This window comes from Parus major, chromosome 22 (genome assembly GCF_001522545.3).
Source record: "Parus major isolate Abel chromosome 22, Parus_major1.1, whole genome shotgun sequence".
Taxonomy (NCBI): Eukaryota; Metazoa; Chordata; class Aves; order Passeriformes; family Paridae; genus Parus; species Parus major.
This window is the reverse complement of record NC_031790.1, coordinates 1,743,315-1,762,062: the sequence shown is the minus strand read 5'-3', so window position 1 is coordinate 1,762,062 and position 18,748 is coordinate 1,743,315. Positions and strand designations below refer to the sequence as shown.

At 42.3% G+C, this 18,748-nt stretch overlaps 1 protein-coding gene across 1 annotated transcript in view; it reads right to left on the bottom strand.

The window, feature by feature from the left end:
- Positions 1-18,748, bottom strand: part of EBF2 (EBF transcription factor 2) — a 118,559-nt gene that overhangs the window by 11,688 nt on the left and 88,123 nt on the right. The window contains exons 8-14 of the mRNA XM_015648621.3: positions 10,109-10,226; positions 8,232-8,362; positions 7,248-7,374; positions 3,624-3,712; positions 1,991-2,056; positions 1,721-1,898; positions 150-335 (exon numbers count right to left, since the gene is read on the bottom strand). Coding sequence (XP_015504107.1) covers positions 150-335; positions 1,721-1,898; positions 1,991-2,056; positions 3,624-3,712; positions 7,248-7,374; positions 8,232-8,362; positions 10,109-10,226 — 895 coding nt within the window. The remainder of the gene's footprint in view (positions 1-149; positions 336-1,720; positions 1,899-1,990; positions 2,057-3,623; positions 3,713-7,247; positions 7,375-8,231; positions 8,363-10,108; positions 10,227-18,748) is intronic.

The window sequence follows — 18,748 nt, the reverse complement described above, 5'->3', positions numbered from 1 at the left end:
GGGCACACGAGGATGAGGAAGGACAGGACACACGAGGATGAGGAAGGACAGGACACACGAGGATGAAGAAGAACAGGACACACGAGGATGAGGAAGGACAGGACACACGAGGATGGGGAAGGACAGGACACACGAGGATGAGGCCGTACATCCATAGGGAGATCCTGTCGGGGAGCCGTTGATGAAGCCGGGTGAGCCAGGCACGCCCAGGTTGGACATGGGCACGTTGCTGTAGCCGTTCATGCTGTTGCTGGAGGTGCTGTAGTTGGACTGCTGCGGGGTGGAGCTGGACGAGTACCCCCGGGGGGAGATGCTGCTGGTGTTCCGGATGTAGCCTGGAAATAAAGCACATTTCACAATAATAAATAGAAATAAAACACATTTCACAGCACCTCCGTGGTTCTAAACTTCCTCCTGCTCATCCCCTGCTTGAATAAATGTCATTGAAATCCAGATCATTGAAAACATTTAGGCAACAGTCATAAATTCAGTGGGTTTTTTTCCTGAGGTTTAAATTCTGAACCAACTTTTTGAAGTGATCTGATGTACATTTTTCCAATAAAATTTGATTTACTGCAATTTTTAATTCATTCCAAGACCTGGACAAGGTCGTGTGTGCTCATGTTTACTTGGGGTAGAATTTATAATATATGGGATTTTCTACCATTGAATGTGGGAGGTTTTACTCCTCAAATTATTGTTGAATTACAGATAAATTACAGATAAAGTATATTACTAAGGGGAAATGATTACCCTTATAAAGTTTGTAGTTTAACTTTTAATTTCCTCTACTTGGGAGAAAGAATAAACTGGATAAGTAAACCCATTTTTGTTGCATTAAAAAATGCTAACAAATATTTGGAAGCCCAAATTTAGCCTTTTTTTTACTCCAGAAAGAGAGCTGAAGACTGTAGCTACCAAAATAAAAGGATAAAATCGTTATTCCAGCTGCAAAAGGGTTTTTCCATGGAAATGCTTTCATTAGAGAAAGTTTTACTGATACAATAATTACATTAAGAGTAGTCACTTTTTAGATCTAATATTGAAGTATATCAAGTCAGGTAATTTCTGCTCATTTACTTTAGGAGGTTCTAATTCAGGGCTGGTAAGATCTTGAAAAAATGAGCAAAATTATTTTCATGGTGGATTTTAACTGAGCAGATAGAAAATTAACTTTAAAGGACCTGGGTTTGCTGCCTTCAAGTGTTAAACACAGCCAATTATCGAGAACAACCACAGACCGTGTGCTAAAAATCAAAATATTCAGGAGGCAGAAAAGTTGATAATTCTTCCAATGTTAATACATTGTTTTATCGGTTGTTTTTCTCCCAGTCCATAGTCTATCTGGACTAAATGTAATACATATAATATATGAATTTTGGTAGAGTTACCACTGAGGCAGCTGCCTTAAAAACAACAAAAAAGGAAAATTTCCCACCTGTGTGTCAGGTTTATTCAGCAGCTGCCATTGCCATTTGATAAAACAGAGATATAATCAACAAAATGGATATTTTGAGGGGGAGAGGGAGGGAATTCAGGGCCGAGTTAGTACTGAAAATAATCAAAAAGTATTTTCGATAAGACACAGGGGCAGCACCACCCTTTGGGATAGGCAGAGCTGAAGCCATCGCTGGGCATGTGGAGAGGTTGGAAAAGCGATCCAGGGAAAAATCCAATTGGGAATGATTGGGATGAGACACTCGGGACGCTGGGGGCTCACCCTGGTTGTTGCCCTGCGCCGATTCAGAGATGCTGACGCCCAGCTGGCTGCCGTAGGAGTTGATGCCCATCATGGAGCCGTGGGCAGGAGAGCTGGACAGCGCCGGGATCTGCGCAGGGTTGCGCGGAACGCTGTACAGAGCCTCGGCGATGTCGGCCGCGCGCTTCAGGATCAGGTCCTGCGAACGAGGGACAGCTCAGGGATGGAGGGCCACAACGGGGAACCTTCCCGGGGGCTGCGGCCGCGCCGTCCCACCCCCGGCAGCCTGACCTGGTTGTTGTGGGGGGTCCCATACAGGGCCTCGACCAGGTCGGCGGCTCTTTTCAGCAGCATTTCCTGTGGGGAGGAGGGAAAGAAGTGTTGTAATGGCAAAAAGTAGCTCTGGTCAGTAAAATAAATATAAAAATGTTATAATTACAGAAATAAAAATATATTTTAGAAATAGATATATTATATATAAAATATATATACTATATATAATATATATTATATATTTTAAAATATATTTATTTATATTTTAATATACAAAATGTATTTAAATACATATTTTATATATTTCATATATATCTAATATGTATGATAAAATGTATTATATATTATATATAATACATATAAATAAATAATAAATAATATTAATAAAGATATATAAATACATATTAAAATTGTAAATATAAATATACATCTATTAATATAAAAATATATATAATAAATATATAGAAATATATATTTATATATTATATATAATGCGATATAAATATATAATAAATAAAGAAATATAATAAATAGATGTAATAAATAAATATTGAAATGAGAATAAAAATATATAAATAAAAATATATAAATAAAAAGTAAGCTTATAATAAATAAAACTAAATACAAAAATGCAGTGAATTAAGTAAATATGTGATAAATAAAGTGCCAATAAATAAATACAATATACACAATAAAATAATTCAATAAAATAGGTGAAAATAAATATAACAAAATAATGAATAAGACAGAATAGACTAGACTACCCTGAAGTAAAAAAAAATAAAATACAATAAATAATGAATAGAATAGAATAGAATAGAATAGAATAGAATAGAATAGAATAGAATAGAATAGAATAGAATAGAATAGAATAGAATAGAATAGNATAGAATAGAATAGAATAGAATAGAATAGAATAGAATAGAATAGAATAGAATAGAATAGAATAGAATAGAATAGAATAGAATAGAATAATTGAATAAAATAAAAACATGAGCTAGTATTCTCTCAAGTTACTCCGGGGTTTGTGTGTGGTCTCTCTGAAGCCCGGGTCAGTTCGCCAGGTGTTATTTGCCAGGTACCTGAAGAATTTAAGCCCTACCAGTGGGTCAGAGCAACCCCTCAAAGCACGAGTCCCTTTGGAGCCCGAGGGGCTGATCCCTGGCTCGGCCGTGTCGTGTCCGGGGCTCCTCCGTGACCCGGAGCTCTCCAGAGTCCTGAACCTGCTCCACCTCAGCAGCACCAAAAGCCGAGACGAATCCTGGATGGCACCGGTGCCCTGGGGATTTCAGTGAGTCCTTTTGCATGGACACAGAAGCGTGTGTAGGATTCAAATAATTCCCTTGTATTGTATGTATGTGTCCATCTTTGCATGGGCTCAGGGATCTGCCACCGTTGATAGGGCAGAGCACAAGGACAAGGAACTGGGAACCGTCACTGGACACAAGTTAGCAGCAAAATCACACAGAGACTGCTGGAAGAACACACAAAAATCACTGCGGCTTCTACACAATCCCATCTTTCCAGACTCACAACTGATCGGTGAATTCAGAGGTGATTGTCATTTAAGATATGATTGTGTCTCTTTTATGAATTAGAAGTGAAAAGAACACATTTGGTGGGTGGAGTGAAATGCTTGAAATAGTTTTACCTTAGCTAATCTTTCAGGGTCCCCAGGATGTCTTGGGATGACCTTCTGCAGTCTTTGGAAGCCGTAATCTATGGTAGGTTCATTTAAAGCTGCAAGGAAAACATCAAACCCACCACAATACATGAGTGTGTCTAAACAGGTATTTTTATATGGCTCTGTCCCAATAGGGAAAAAAAGAAATCACGACTTCTGCACTTAAAACTGCTTCAGATTCCCTGGCTGACTTCTCACCCTCTATCAAAAACTGAATGAATAATTTGCAAGATGCAGCAGCACTGTCTCAAAATACTCCTTTAAGGATGAATGTTTCACTCTGGACAGAACCATTATAACAATAAAGCAAATTATGTAAATACACACCAGAACAGGTCTTCTCCTGCTGGTTACACAGCTAGAAATGAGACAGCCGTGTTTGCTCCTCTAATAAACACATTCCACACACGCCCCCAACGTTTTGCAGTCCCAAAGTAGGGCACAGCTCTTCATTAGACACATTCCCTTCCCCAGTTGTGTGTTCTGCATACGCCGCCACTTCCCTGTAATGATCTTAATCTCTGGTGGATAAACCAGGATATTTTGACCCAGATCCTCAGTTAGCAATAGCCGGCAGAGCCCTCCTGGCATTGCTGATGATTTCAGACAACTTCAGACACTTTCCTAGTCTCTGCTAGGAAATTGCAGCAATAATAATAGAATTTCTGGTTATTCAAACTCCAATTTAAACTGGTGCGGAGCCCAAAAGTCAGCTCGCAGCATTCTGTGTGCTCAGGCTCTGCCCTCCTCCAACACCTCAGCAGTGCCACTGTGCACCAGCACAGTTACAGGCATATCTTCCTTTGAGTTCCCTTATTCTTCAGAATGTACATTTTAACACAAACCACACATTCATGTGAGGAATTTCATGACACGTTTAATAAGGAACAACATATGTAAGTCCTTTAGCACTACCCTCAGCCAGTGCTGGCTTAGACCTTCTTGTACCATTTGTGCTTCTTTTGGGGGGGGGGAAAAAAATCTTTATTTTTAAAAATAACTAGCAGTGGCACAGCTGAAAACCCCTGATTACAAATGCTGATGGTTCCTACTGAATTATCCAAAATATCCTGAGTACCTCACAGGAGAACCAACTCCTGCTCCAGATGAACCCAACGAGTGAGACAGAAATACACTGATCCAGGTTCCCTGTTTATCCCTGTTCCCTGTTTATCCCTGTCTGCCTTTGGTATAAAAACATGAAGGTAAAAGGTCACATTCCCTACTGAGATACATTTTATATTTACTTTTTATTAAATAATTACGGCATGGCATGAAGTTTAAATATTACAGGAGATAATCGAGTGGGAATTGAGCAGAGAAAACCCAGACCTGAGAATTTAGTCTTGGCTATACTTAGAATGTCTTTGCTCTCCACTGGGAGCCATTCTGGTTTGCTTAAGGAGTTTAATAATACACATTTCAACTGCCACAGGATCTACATCCCATTTGGGAAGAGGAGATTTTGGGGGGTGGGTTATTTTGCCAATAATCCTGAGAATTAGAGGCCAGTTCTCTCAAGAGCCTAGACATCATCATGTGCCATTTCTCTTTTGATCACAAATCTATTCATTTAAGTTATATATCTCAAGATAAAGAAATGTGAAATACATAGGAATTCAAACATATGAAATATACTGGAATTCAAATATATATCAAGTTACTAAAAATAGCTAGTGGGAATATACAAAATGTTAATTCAGGAAGAAGTAGCTGGCTATTATTCAACCAACATTTTTCCAATGGATTGACATGGACAGTTTCATCCTGATAGATCAACAGCAACAAACCATTTCCCAACAATGCTGAATTGTTCTCAGGACTCAGGCATCCTGAATCAATGTGTACATTATGTCATTCAGCACAAAGGTTTTCTGTACAGCCTGCGACAAAATTGCCCACTCCTGGTTTTACTCATTAATGGAACAAAAATATCTCTGTTGTGGAATCCTGTGAAAAACCAACACCAAGTATTTGGAGAACTAAATACTAAATACTTGGGACTCTACTCCCAAGTGCAGGCCAAAGATGAAGAATCCACTAGCAAGTTTAAGAAGCTTCCCCACAATTCCACTTCCACTGAGGAAAGAGCTTCTGGGTCAGGAGTGATTTATCTGTGTGTTACATAGAAATATTCCAGAATTATATCCAAATGCTTTGTAGTTCATGGATTAAGAGACCATAAAAGGGTCTGACACACAAGCAGGCTGTTCTTTATTTCTGTCCCAGGGAACTCTTCTAATTTATAGAGCTCTCTGCATCCTTGTAAGTGTTGTTTCTCACAAGCAGAAAACAAGAGCTCCCATCTCCTTACAAGATTTAGTAAACCAGCACCTTCTCATCCCTGGATCCTGGCACAGAGGCTGATACAGCACAACCCAGAGCCCAACCTCTCCCACAGATGATTTTATATTGGTTTGCTCTGACAAGGTAACCCCTGGAGGATTTCTGCTCAGCAAGGAAAATTATGTTCCAAATCTCCCTGATATACACATTTCCAGGTTAGCATCTCTGTGACAAAGTAAATGCAGAACTGTGATCAAAGCTGAGCTAGGAAAGCCTGCAAGACGTGCCCTCAGCTGGCATAAACTGGTGTGTTATTAAAGCCAAGGGGACTATAATGGAACCACTTACAGCAGCAGAGAATTTGAATTTGTGTCATATTAAAAGCAGAATATGAGGCTACAGCAAGATTAGCAGCAGAGAACAAATGTCTTTTTATTCCAGGAGCAGCTGATGAAAGGGAAGCAATTCAGAACAGGGATATGTGTGCAACCTGTATCCTCACCAGATGAAAGCACACATGGGAACTAAATGTTTGGGTGTGGTGATTTAAAAACAGCCTTTTATCTCTCATTTTAAGTATTTCATCTTTTACTTCAACTGCTACAGTTGATTCAGCAGCTGCCATTCCCTTCCAATGAGGCATTTGTCTGGGTTTTTGCTGTACATGTCTACAGAATCCTGCTGGCTTCACTCTGACAGGAAGTTTTCCACTTGGGAACCTTATGGAAAAGTCCAAACGTCCCATTTTGACGATGAGAGGAGGCTAATGGCCAGGTTGCAGCACCCTGGGTGGGAGCACTTTGTAATGGAAACACTGAGAGCCCCCAAAGTGCAGCAGTGCCAGCAAGGCACACTTTGCAGGAGCCCGACATAAAGGACACAGATGAGCTCCCACAACAGCCTCACTCTGCCAGCTAGATTTACCCTTGAAATGTATAGCTAATTTTTATAGTCATCTTTCCAACAGTTTGTCATTTTCTTCTTCAGACAATCTGTCTTAATGTGACTCTTTCCAAAAAAAATAAAAAAGGAAAGCTCAAATGTAATCAGGTTGAACATAAATATTTGGTTGTATATTCTGTAGGCAGACCCATGTTGTGACAGCAGTTGGGAAAAATATTAATAGTGTGCAGTAAAAATGCCTTATGAAACCTCCTCCTTACACCCCCAAATGTCACCACTGCCAGAGTGGCCTTGGAACAGAAAGAGGGTTAATTAATTAATCAATTATTCAATCAATCAAACCAAAGGTTGTTAATAGCAATCACCAACACAGCTCCTGCAGCCCAAACCCCAGGCACCCACCTGTGTAAATGAACCTGCCTGGTGCTCCTTTGCAGAACTGTTTGGATTTGTAGGATAATGTCACCTCCACCACACCGGGAATGTGCCGGGGGGGCGTCTGGACGCGGATGGCATGAGGTGTGATCAGCTGGGGATGGCAACAGGAGGCATGAGACCATCAGGTGTCTGCTCTATTCTTTTGCTTCACCAGTAAATTACAGAAAAGTTTGGGTTGGGAGGACTCCAAAGATCAGCCGGTCCCATCCCCAGTTAACACCTTTCTCTATCCCAGATTGCTCCAAATCCTGCTCAGCATTGGGCACTTCCAGGGATGGAGGAGCCACAGCTCCTCTGGGCTACCTGTACCAGGCCCTCACCATAAAAATTATCATCCTCATCTCCAACTCTACTCTTGTTCATTTTAAAATCATTTCCCCTTGCCCTGCCATCACAGGCCTCAGTAAAAACTCTTTATTTTTTATTATCCCTATAGATCAGCAGAGGGATACACCTGGGTTAGTTCCTGGCCTCCAGAAGAGGATCACACATTTTAGGATAAATGGTCTTTAAGAAACTTGTACTGTTAATCCCATTGGTTAATTGACGCCTTATTCTTGAGCCCAGATGGATTATTTTTCTCCTTCCCAAAGTCATACCCTTTATTTCTCTACCTTTGCTTATGTAAATAAACCTGTAAATAATAAACCCTGTAGAAAAAGTAGTAGAGTAGCATTCATTAAGTTCATCACTATGTAAAAATAGATATGGGAATATCAAATGTCTCCTTCAGCTCATATCAGGAGACAATTTCTAATAATTTCTTTGATTTTATAGACACCTAGAATTGTTCAGTTCCATTCTAGGTATCACCCAATAATATTACAGAGCAAGGAAAGCACATTCCATGAATTCCTGTCACACAGGCTTCAATGTCCCACCTCCCACAGCAGCACGGAAACAGCACTGAACCCTGAGCCTCCTCAGGAAAGGGAAGTCTGTACCCACCTCACTCCACACCAGCATGGTCCCAAACACCACCTGCAGCCCATCAAAGAAGTTGTCCCCGATGATGATCACCATGGCTCCCCCTGTGGTCCACCCCTCGCTCGGGCTGATGGCTTTGATGCAGGGCGTGGCTGCACAGAGCAACAAAAACCATCAAAATTTCACTTTAAGGTGTCTTCTTTTATCCCCCCAACAGCTTTGAGGCTGTTTGCAGGTCCAGGTGTGAATCTCTGGAGCAATACCTGCAAGCATCGAGCATCCCAAGTGATGCAAAACTGGAGCTGAGAGCAGTTCCACCCATCCACGCCTGGGAATTCCTGAATTCCCAGTGCTGGCAGAGGCCTAGGACAAATCCCTTCCAGCCATCCACCCAGGAAGGCTGCTCATCACTCCACAAACCCCAGCATGCTGATAAATAAATAAATAAGGGAATGTTTTCTGCCTTGCAAGTGTTAATTACTTGCCTATTCATTACTGGCACTTAACATTGTATCATTAAAGCCTAATAGGCCAAATGTAGTGGGTGTAAAAACCAAACGCTTAAATGGCTGTGCAGAGGCTGCTTAAAAAAACAAAATAGCACCCACTCATTAGCATATGATCCCACAAATCCTGTGGAAAAAAAGGTAGAGTCACAGTCATTAAGTTTATCAATGGGTGAAAGAAGGGAATATCAAATGTCTCCTCCAATTCATATCAGGACATAATTTCTAATAATTTTCTTGATTTTATAGAGTAATTTTTATTTTATTTTTTTAATTTTTTTTTTATTTCTCTCTTCCATATGTTCAAGGCCTCTGGACTATGCATCCCATCAGGAACCCAATATGGTTTCCAGGCCATAACCAAAGTCAATCCATCACTCCATTCCCAATGTTGACAGGGTCAGAGGTGGAGGGGAACTTTGGCAGTGCTCCAAAAACATGAGACTCCTTTGAACAGCCAGTCAATCACATCCAATCAGTCAAGGAAAAACTGGATGGCTTCCTAGGCTAGGAATCCTGGGATTTTCCTTCTACCATTTCACTGCCCGCTGGGGGAGAATTAACACCACTCTGAATTCTTTACTGATTCAATCATTTTCTTCCAGTTCATTAATTCTTCTTTTAGGTTGATACAGGGCACAGTTAAGAAGTGGGGCAGCAAAACATTATAATGAAATAATATCCTTGCTTGTCTTTTCTACTAACATCACCAGCTCTTCTCACTTTCAGTGGCTGCAGGAGAAGGAAAAGCAGGCACTGATAGCATTTTCCAGCATTTTCCAGTCGGTTTTGAGCACTGTCTGCTTGAGGGAGGTGGAACGTTTTGGGAATGGACAGGGAGAGGAGGGGCCAAACGTTTTGAAATTTAACAGATACAAGAATTTGTAATTGCTTGAATACAGTCCCCAACCCATCCTGGAGCTGGCCATGAGTCTGGCTTAGCCAAACAAACTCACATCAATTAGTGTCAGCTCCCTCTGCGCATCGTTAGGCTCTGTGCACAGTTTGTTTAAGGGAACCAGTGACACTTTTTCATACACATCTTGTGCTGGAACGGCTCTGTTTAACTAAGATGTCATCTTGCCTAATTTGCCTGAAATCAAATCTATCCCAGCTGAATGAGAGGGCTGAAATTTAGATAATACTTGGTGTTTCTGTGTTTTTCATCTTTGCAGTACATACTAATTAATAAATTGCAGGGGGAGGGGGAGCCAGTCCCTTAGAAGTGAGGAGGATCATATTTTGCATGCAGTAGACACTGTTTTCCTGCCTCTGCCTTCCCCAAACCCCCTGAGGCTCTGCAATTCCCCCTTAGCTCTCCTTCCCTCCTGAAAACAAACAGAAAGGGAAGAATGGGTAATTTCTGCTCTGCTCTCCAGACAAAACTCCCACCTTCCGAGGGGTCGAGTCTCCTCGCTCTCCGCCCGTGCTTGGAGTTGTTGTGCACGAACATGTTGTCAGACACTGCCAGCACGTGCCCATCCACGTTCACTGTTGTCGATAGCACCACCTGGATATTTAGAAAGAAAAGGAAAAAGCAGCCAGGTAAAGAATTTATTCGAAATTCAGCTTGTTAAGGATTAATAATTCAGTTCTAAACCCTTTTGTTTTGTAAAATGGCAGCACACCCTGAGGGGGTTTACAAGATGGGGAGAAAATATTTTCAGCCTTCATTCAATGCATTAATTGCATTTAACATATGTGGGCTATATAGAAGCCTCACTCTATAGTGACAGAGCTCCTGCAGCATGGAAACTCCATGAAAACAGGACCTAATTCCATTCCTGGTTTTGACATGTGAGTGCATGGTGCCTCCTGAAAAATCATCTAAGCCTGAGCACCCCAAACCAAGCAGCAGGTTTTAAACCTCAGCCTCCATAACTGGGCTCCAATTTGAATTCTTAGAGGAAGTAACTATATATGTTAATTAACCCACTTTAGTTTTTACAGTATCCAAAGCACTAAATCCCATCAATCCAGAAACATGTGTGACTTCAAGCCACAGACTTTTGGGAAAAACAAACAGCGTTTTAACTCCTAAAAGAAGATGCCCTCAGATTGAGTGGTTTTGACTATTAGTTGGTGTAAATGAGCTTAATTCCATCCCAGTGCCACACCTACAGCCATGGAAAGCCAAACCCTGGATGTGTTCATGGATTTTTACTGCCTCAGCTGTCACAGCCGAGGTAAGAGGATGTCAAGCTCTAATTGTTGGTAAAACTCTGTTCAGCACAGAGCAGGAGAGACCTTGCCCCCGCCAGGCTTAGGCGAGCTTAAAGAATACTTTCTTTCTTGAGACGAATCTAATTCATTCCAAAAGGCTCTTGTCATCCTGTACTCTTATACTTCTCAAGCATTCTTGTCACAGAATGTGTTGCTTTTGTGTGCCAACTGATTTCCTCATTCCCATTAGGGTGGGGTGTGACTCCATCCAAAGGGAACGTTTCCCGCATGACATAGCTGAGCCCACTCAGATGCACTTCATTATTTTCCCTTAAACAATGGAAATAAATTTTAGTCTCTCACTGGCCAGCCCAGAGCACACTGTGGCAAAGGGGAATAGGCCTGAATTATTCCAGTGTCTGAAATATTTACGACAAGTGTTTAAATTGCAACCAAATGTAAAAAAAAAAAAAGCGTGTCTTGTATATGCAGTTACAGTATGGAATAGAGACATCTCTGAGCTCACTTACACGAGTGGGATAAACACACCCACGTGCTCCCAGGAAGGGAGACCAGAGGCAGCCTTTAAGTGTTCACACATAGAACAGAATTATGGAATGTCCTGAGTGGAAAAGGGACCCACTGGGATCATCCAGTTCCGCTCCTGGCCCTGCACAGGCACCCCAAAATCCCATCCTGAGGCATTGTGCCAATGCTCCTGGAGCTTTTGCAGCCTCTGTGCCCATTCCCTGAACAGCCTGGGCAGTGCCAGCACCCTCTGGGGGAAGAACCTTTCCCAAAATCCAGCCTGAGCCTCCTGGCACAGCTCCAGCTGTTCCCCAGGTCCTGTCCCTGTCCCTCTCCCAGAGCAGAGGTCAGTGTTGGAATCACTGTTTGGGTTGTGCACAAGACAAGAGCCACATTTTGGGAGGAGATGGCACAGCAATGGCAGAGTACGAACCAGCCCAGAAGACAAGAGCTGAGTATCTTCTGCTCCTGAAGCCAGCCAGCAGGAATGGAAGATGCACTCCTAGACCTCTCTCCGTGTGAGGTTCCATTTTTATCCACCTCTCCCAGCCATGACAGGAGGGCCAGAGCCACTTGGCCTGTCGCAGTCTGGGACCCAGAGTGAATAAACACTGTGTTCTCATGGGCAGGATGAGATGCAAAGTTCAGACCTGGAGCAGAACCTTCTCAAAGTCTGGGGCCTTTTTTGCTGTAACCTGAATTTCAGCAGAGACCTTGGTCATTGCTGCACCACCACCACCCAACTCCTCATCCATAGTGTGGAGAAGGGACAGGTGAGATCATGGACCTCAAAATGACTGAACTTCTTCACTTTGCCCAGCCATTCCCTGTTGTCTGATGGAGATCACAATTGTTTTATTCTGGAGATTAAAAACCAATGTTTTATTGATAAAAGGAGGAGGAATGTGCATTCCACCATGGTCTCTAACTCCCAGGCCCTTCCCTTTCACAAACCAACTGCTTTCCCCCAGTGAGTATTTCCTGGGTCATGAAGGGTGACCCTTTCCATCTGGAATCAATCAGTCAACTCCTGACAACTTCCTGAAACACCTCACTCCATTTCCTGTTCTCTCCCCCTTCCCTCTTTCCCCCTGGTTTGCTTCACTCTTCAAAACTGCAGGCCACAGCAGCTTAATGTTAGAGGGTCAGACACAGTTAGACTCCAAAACACTACACAAGAACACCTTTGACCTTCAAAAATCTTTACATCTTAGCTAAACAAATCAAGGTCAACATTTCTTACCATTACCTTGTTAACCATTTCTATGCATTTTTGCCAATACTCTCTTGAACACGTATTTATCAGCAACACTTGTTCTCCCAACATCGTAAAACAGTCCAAGCCCCTTTATAAAAAACCTGTATTTAGTGCTGATGAAAGGTGATGTGCAAACTTCCCTGGAGATTTAAATTCTGACTTTTGCCCACAGTGCTGGCAAATGGTTCTGGTGAGTTTTTCTTTTCCTGCCCTGATGGCACCACTTCTTTCCTATGATAATTTGGCTTCTTTGCCTGATCTCAGTGGGGAATCTTTTACCTAACACCGTTTGCTAAGGCAAAATTTAATCCAAAGGGAATGATCTGAGAACAAAATAATAGGTCAGGTAGGCCATGGATTCTGATAATTGAGTCTGAGGGCCAAATTTTGGACACAGACATCATAAAAACTACAGGTTTTGTACCACCCAAAAGCTGGACCAAACTGTCACCTCTGCTGGGGTTTCAGAGGACAGCAAGCATGAAAGAGAGAGGTCAATGTGTTATTCCTTCATCCTTCCAAACACAGATCCCATCTCCCTCAGAACACTGGGGGAATTACAGGATTCTAAGCTGTTCTCACACTCCTCAAGGTTCTCCCTGTCAATCTGCAAAGGTCTTCTTATCAGCTGAGAGACCACAGCCAAAAGCAGTGATTCCCCAGCAGCCCTGGAGAGATGCCAGAGCCGTATCTCCACATTATTTTTGTTTCCCAGGTGCATTTCTGTAATGCAATCCTTGCTCAGAACCCACGGGGAGGGTTCACCTCCTGTGACATCCAGGCAAAGTGTCTTAAGCACATTAAACTCGGCTCCTCTGAGCTGCACTGCCTCTCCTTCGCCTCCCTCCCAGCTCAGGGGGTTTTGTTTCTTTACAAACCCTCACCTGGGTACTACACATTTCCCTCCCCCAGCTATATCAGTGTTTTTATATTCTAAAGTGTGCTGCTCTTCAAATCACAGATATGCAAATCCATTCACATCCCCAGATATAAAATCTGTATCAGTCACAGACACCTATTTAGACATATGGTACAAACATTCCAGGCATACAGGCATTTACTTACATGTAACATATCTCATCACTGTGTAAATGATCTCTCTCAAAAAAATTCCTGTTACCATTCCAAGTGTAGAAAAAATTCTTTATGACATTGTACATCTGGAAACAATATTGCATTCCTGATGCACTTTCCCTTATAACTCTTTAGTCACAGCACCATGTTATTTTACCTTTAAAAAATAATAAAAAAAACCCCAAAAATGCTATGAGGATTTTAAAACATAGTAATTTTTTTATTATTGTTATTATTTTATTAGTAGTAGTAGTATTAGTATTATTATTTTCCAGCTGAGTGGAAGGAAAGATGTCAGGCCTCATCCTTCTGCCTGGACTTGGACAAGGCTCCCATTGATGTCAACAGGAATTTTAGTTGAGGGAGTAACACAGGAGGAGAGCCTGGATGTGATGGGTTTGCTTCAGAGTTGGATGAGGAATAGGATAATCAATGTGGAAAATGCCAGAAGCCTCACTCTTCTCAAAACTTCCATGGAATTCTTTGGGAAATCCTCTCCAGCACCCTGGGCCTGCAAAGTGGGGGCTGACAGGGCAACTGGGCACTTGGCCTTCACCCCAGGGAATCTGGAGGTTTTTGGGACACTGGGGTTGGGCTCCACTCCTGGGCCATGGACACCTTATCTCCTGCTGTTATCCACAGCCAAACCACAGAGCCACTTCCATGTAATCCCATACAACCATTTCCACCTTTGCCTTTGACACCCTTCTTGTTTTAAAGCCTGGGGGTGAGGGAATTTATGGTTTACAGCCTAAATTTAGTCTGTTTATACTTAACACTAGCTTTAAAATTATTATTTCCCTTCCTGACCTACCTGAGGGTAATTCTAGAGAGCAGTTCCAGCGTTCCTCAGTGCAAGGATTTGAGTCAAGCTCTTCTCCAGCCTCTGTCCCCTTAATGACCCATTCCTGCACCTGTTCCAATGTCACTTTGCTCTCTTCTGACTGTAGTTAATGCAGTGTACTGTACCCAAACAAGAAATCAGAGGGGCCCAATGCAACAAATCCCTCTCCTTTCTGCTGCCAGTGTGAGACAGAGTGGATCTCATCTGTGGTTTGTTTTTAATGGATGACACATCACTCTGGGAACTCTCTTTCCCCATGGATATTTGGCCTTCAGATCTGAGCACATTAAGCTCCTTGAGTACTTTTTCTCTTGCGGTTGAGTCAGTCCTTCCCTTACTCACACAGAATCTAAAATAACCTCACCTTTTGTTGGGTCAGTCAGTACCCAATGAAGAGATCTGCCCCCTGCAGTAACAGCCCAGGCTCTGCTGACACCAGCTGCATTTGTTTTGCAATCTATACCTGGGAAATCAGTGCCCCATAATGATTATTCCATGTAGGATTCAGCTCCAACAGAGTTCAGTGATCCCTCTCTGTATCCCAGCCTGACCATGGGGGTCTGTGGCACATTCCTTCCTGATTCCTTCCCATTTACAGCAGTTTTGTTTTATCCTTGCCATCCTTTTTGCTTCCTATGGCCTACATTCCTAACTCCCAATATCATCCCACTCCTCTCAATCATTTTCCATTTCCCTGAGTGACACAGACCCCTCGGAGCTCTGGGTTAGGGTGAGCTGGGTGAAACCCCAGCCCCAGCCAGCTTTGCTCACGTGTCTGATGATGAACTGATCCAACCTCTCCGGGGTCAGGAAGGAAACCTCCCCAGGGATGCACCTTGTTATTTTTCCTTTCTCTTCCTCCCTAGAGCATCCAGAGGAGGTGGGAGTACCTGCCAGAAAACATTCCATGCCATGTTTTCTGCTGAAAACAGAGGACAATCACTGACCTTCCTCTTTTTGCTCCTAGAAAAGGACATTGGCTCAAAGCTGACCACTGTTAGTACCAATTTCTGCTGCCTCATAGCCCTCCTTGGCACTACAGGACCTGTTCAATCACTCTGCTCCTGCAGGAAGCAGAATTCCCAATCAACAGGAGCCTAATGTGTGAGCACCAGGGCTCAGCTGAAGCATTCCAGCTGAAGAGCCTCATCTCAATTCCACAGAATTATCGTCCCTCTTTACACACCGGTCGTTACCATTAAAGGATCATTGGGCTTCCATCAAGTTCTTCAGGAGAATTCCTCATTAGATGGAGGGCATAGTTTTTATTTTTTTTATTTTAAGTTCCATTCCTGGGAGAATCCCTCACTGAGAACACAGCCCTGCCTAACAATACTTGCATAAACTCAATTTGCAGAGGAGCTGAACTTAAACCTTTTGTTTGAATAAGTGATTTTAGGATGATTTTTGCCTCAGCTTTCTACCCACCAGCTTTATTTGGAAATATTTTAATTGATGAATAACCAATATTTGCTTCAGTTAAATTCACAGGGACATATTGCTCCATCTCTCTGGGTTTTGGGCAGCCATCAAGTAACTATGAAAGTATCCCTTAGTTCTAGAAATATTCCCTTTTCTTTAGTTCTAGAAAGATTCATTTTCCCTGCTTTAGCCACTGACAGACATTGAAGTAGTAATTCACAATAAAATCATGTTCCTACAGGGGAAAAAACCTCACTAAAATAATGATCACACATTCCTTAACTTCTGATGTAAAACATGGTTTTCAACAGCACAAAACCATTGCATTTGGTTAAAAAAAAAAAAAAAAGGAAGGCAAGAGAATTTAATTGTATTTCTGAAGCTCTTCTTAATATCAAAACAAACTTCCAATAATCAACAGGATCTCAAAGCAGCTGGTGTTGTTCTCCAAACTAAAGAATTAAAATAAAGAAACCCCAACTCTTCAGGCATCTGGAGCTGCATTAAATTTACAGCTTGGTGTTAATGTAACCTTTCCTCCCCTTTCTCTCTCCACCCCCTTTTTTTTTTAGCAATACACTTGAAACCTAACATTTAATTTATCTTAATATATAGTATGAAATATCTAAATCTTGTGATGGCTCAGGGAGTGAGGCTGGGGCTGGGCTTGGACACTGGATCCCAGTGCCCTGGAATTTTGGGGAAGAGCCAAACCAAGGCTGAACTGTGCAGCTTCACACCCATCTCTAATCAGAAGCATTAGCTTGACACTTTTCCAGTCATGAGTAACCATCGCTCTGTGCTGGAAAACTCAGTAGGATGCATTTTAAAGTATTATTTCCACATCTTTTAATTTGTATTTGTGTCTCATCAACAAAGCCTTGGGTTTGGGCTTCCATTCAGGCTCCCCTAAAGGGCAAAAACGGTGTTGGAGGAGACCCTTTCAGGCCCAGGTTTCAGTAGTGATTAAACGATGGAAGGATTCTCTCTGCTGTTTTGTTTAATAACCACAGAAGTCTCCTGATGTCTCCTGGAGATTTGACAAGCACTACTCCACTGAAAATGAAAATATTTGGCTATGCAGAAGAACACAGATAGGAATTAAAACACCCTTAGATGAGCCTTGCTGCAGAATTCTGTTTGCATAAGGGAAGTGAAGTGCTTGGAAATGTCTGGAAAAGGAGGGACTTAATAACAACAGCTGTACAAATAATTTATTGGGGAAAGACCAGCAGAGGTCTTAGATATGGCCCAAGACTGAAACAAAATGAATTAAATCATGAAATGAATAAACCACTCTGCTGCACTGTGGTTTTTGACCCTGTTTTTCCTCTGCTCGCAGGTTCCTGCACTGGCAGGATGCACAACTATCCCTTCAAACCTAACAGACAACTGTTCTTTGCTTTGCCTGGTGAATATATGAACAATTAAAATGAAAATTAACATGTCCAAAGTGTGAAAACAGACGTCTAATATTTTAAAGCAATTTTTTTCCCCCCTGCTTTTGACTTTCAGGGTTGCTGACCAACCACGTCCAGCAAGCAGCAGGCAAAAAGAATTAATCAAAATTTTAAAACAGAAAAATCAACAAACCGCCAAAAAAATCAACCAAAAATAAGTGTCCAGAAGCTATTGGAACATTCAAGAACACTCTTAAATTTGGTTATGTTGAGGGAAGTAATGATGCTACCGTTAGAAAGCAGGAGGCAGACAGAAACAATCTTTCTTTGCCTATTGGCCTTGCTGTTCATCACGGCTAATTTGCTTTGGAACACAAAGTTTTGTTATTCCCAAGGTGTCAAATTTTAGCAATTTGAGCCACTTTTTGTATCTTTTTTTGTCCACACTGACCTCTGCAGCCCAGAACAAAGCTCAGCAATGCACGTGTCCAGCTTTGAAGGAGCCTTAATGAAGATCCTGCTCTCACTCAAAACCTCAAGAGTTCTGCAATTTGTCTCAGAGTTTTGGGTTCTGTAACTGTGAGAAAAGGTTGGTGTTTTGGGGAGGGCTGATAAAAAGCAAACTGAACTTAGTGGTTTTAAAGGCTGATCTTGATTAATTTGGGGGCCTGAACTGAATTCTCCCACTGAGACTCAAACGGGATGAGCTCCCATGGAACGAAGGTGCAGGAGGAGTTGAAGTTATCCCAGAGAAGCAGAGCCCTGGAGTCTCTCTCAGCTCTGTTTTCCCAGCTTGGCTTGCTCAGGGGCAGAAAACCCAGCTGAGGAGTTTATCCCAGCTCACTTTTCTCAATAAAGCACTGATTTTGGTGCAGAGATCAAAAGCAAGGCCAGGCTCTCTCCCATACAGGAGAGCTGCCAGGTAGATGGGCTGAGGAATGCAGGAATTCCATCCTCATCCACGTGATCCTGCAGGATTTGGTTCAGTTTCCCTGTTCAAGGTCTCCCTGGACACCTGAGGCTGGTGGGCTCTGTCACATCCCCCTTTGGCTGAGGTCACACCAGCTGAGACCAAAAAAAGTTGGCTCTGAACTCCCCCTGCAGCTCAGCATCTGATGGAAATCAAGGATTTGAGGATTTTTTTGGGAGCAGCCAGCATGGTTTTGAAATCAGAGCAGAATTTCTCCAACATTCCACTGTGTTTGGGTCCAGAATTTCTCTTTTGGCAGTTCAAACCAATATTCTGTGTATTATGGCAGTCCCCAAGTGTTAATCAGGAGAGCCCTGGGCACGATTTTTTACAAACTCAGAACAAACCCCCCAAAATGGAGACTATTTATGTT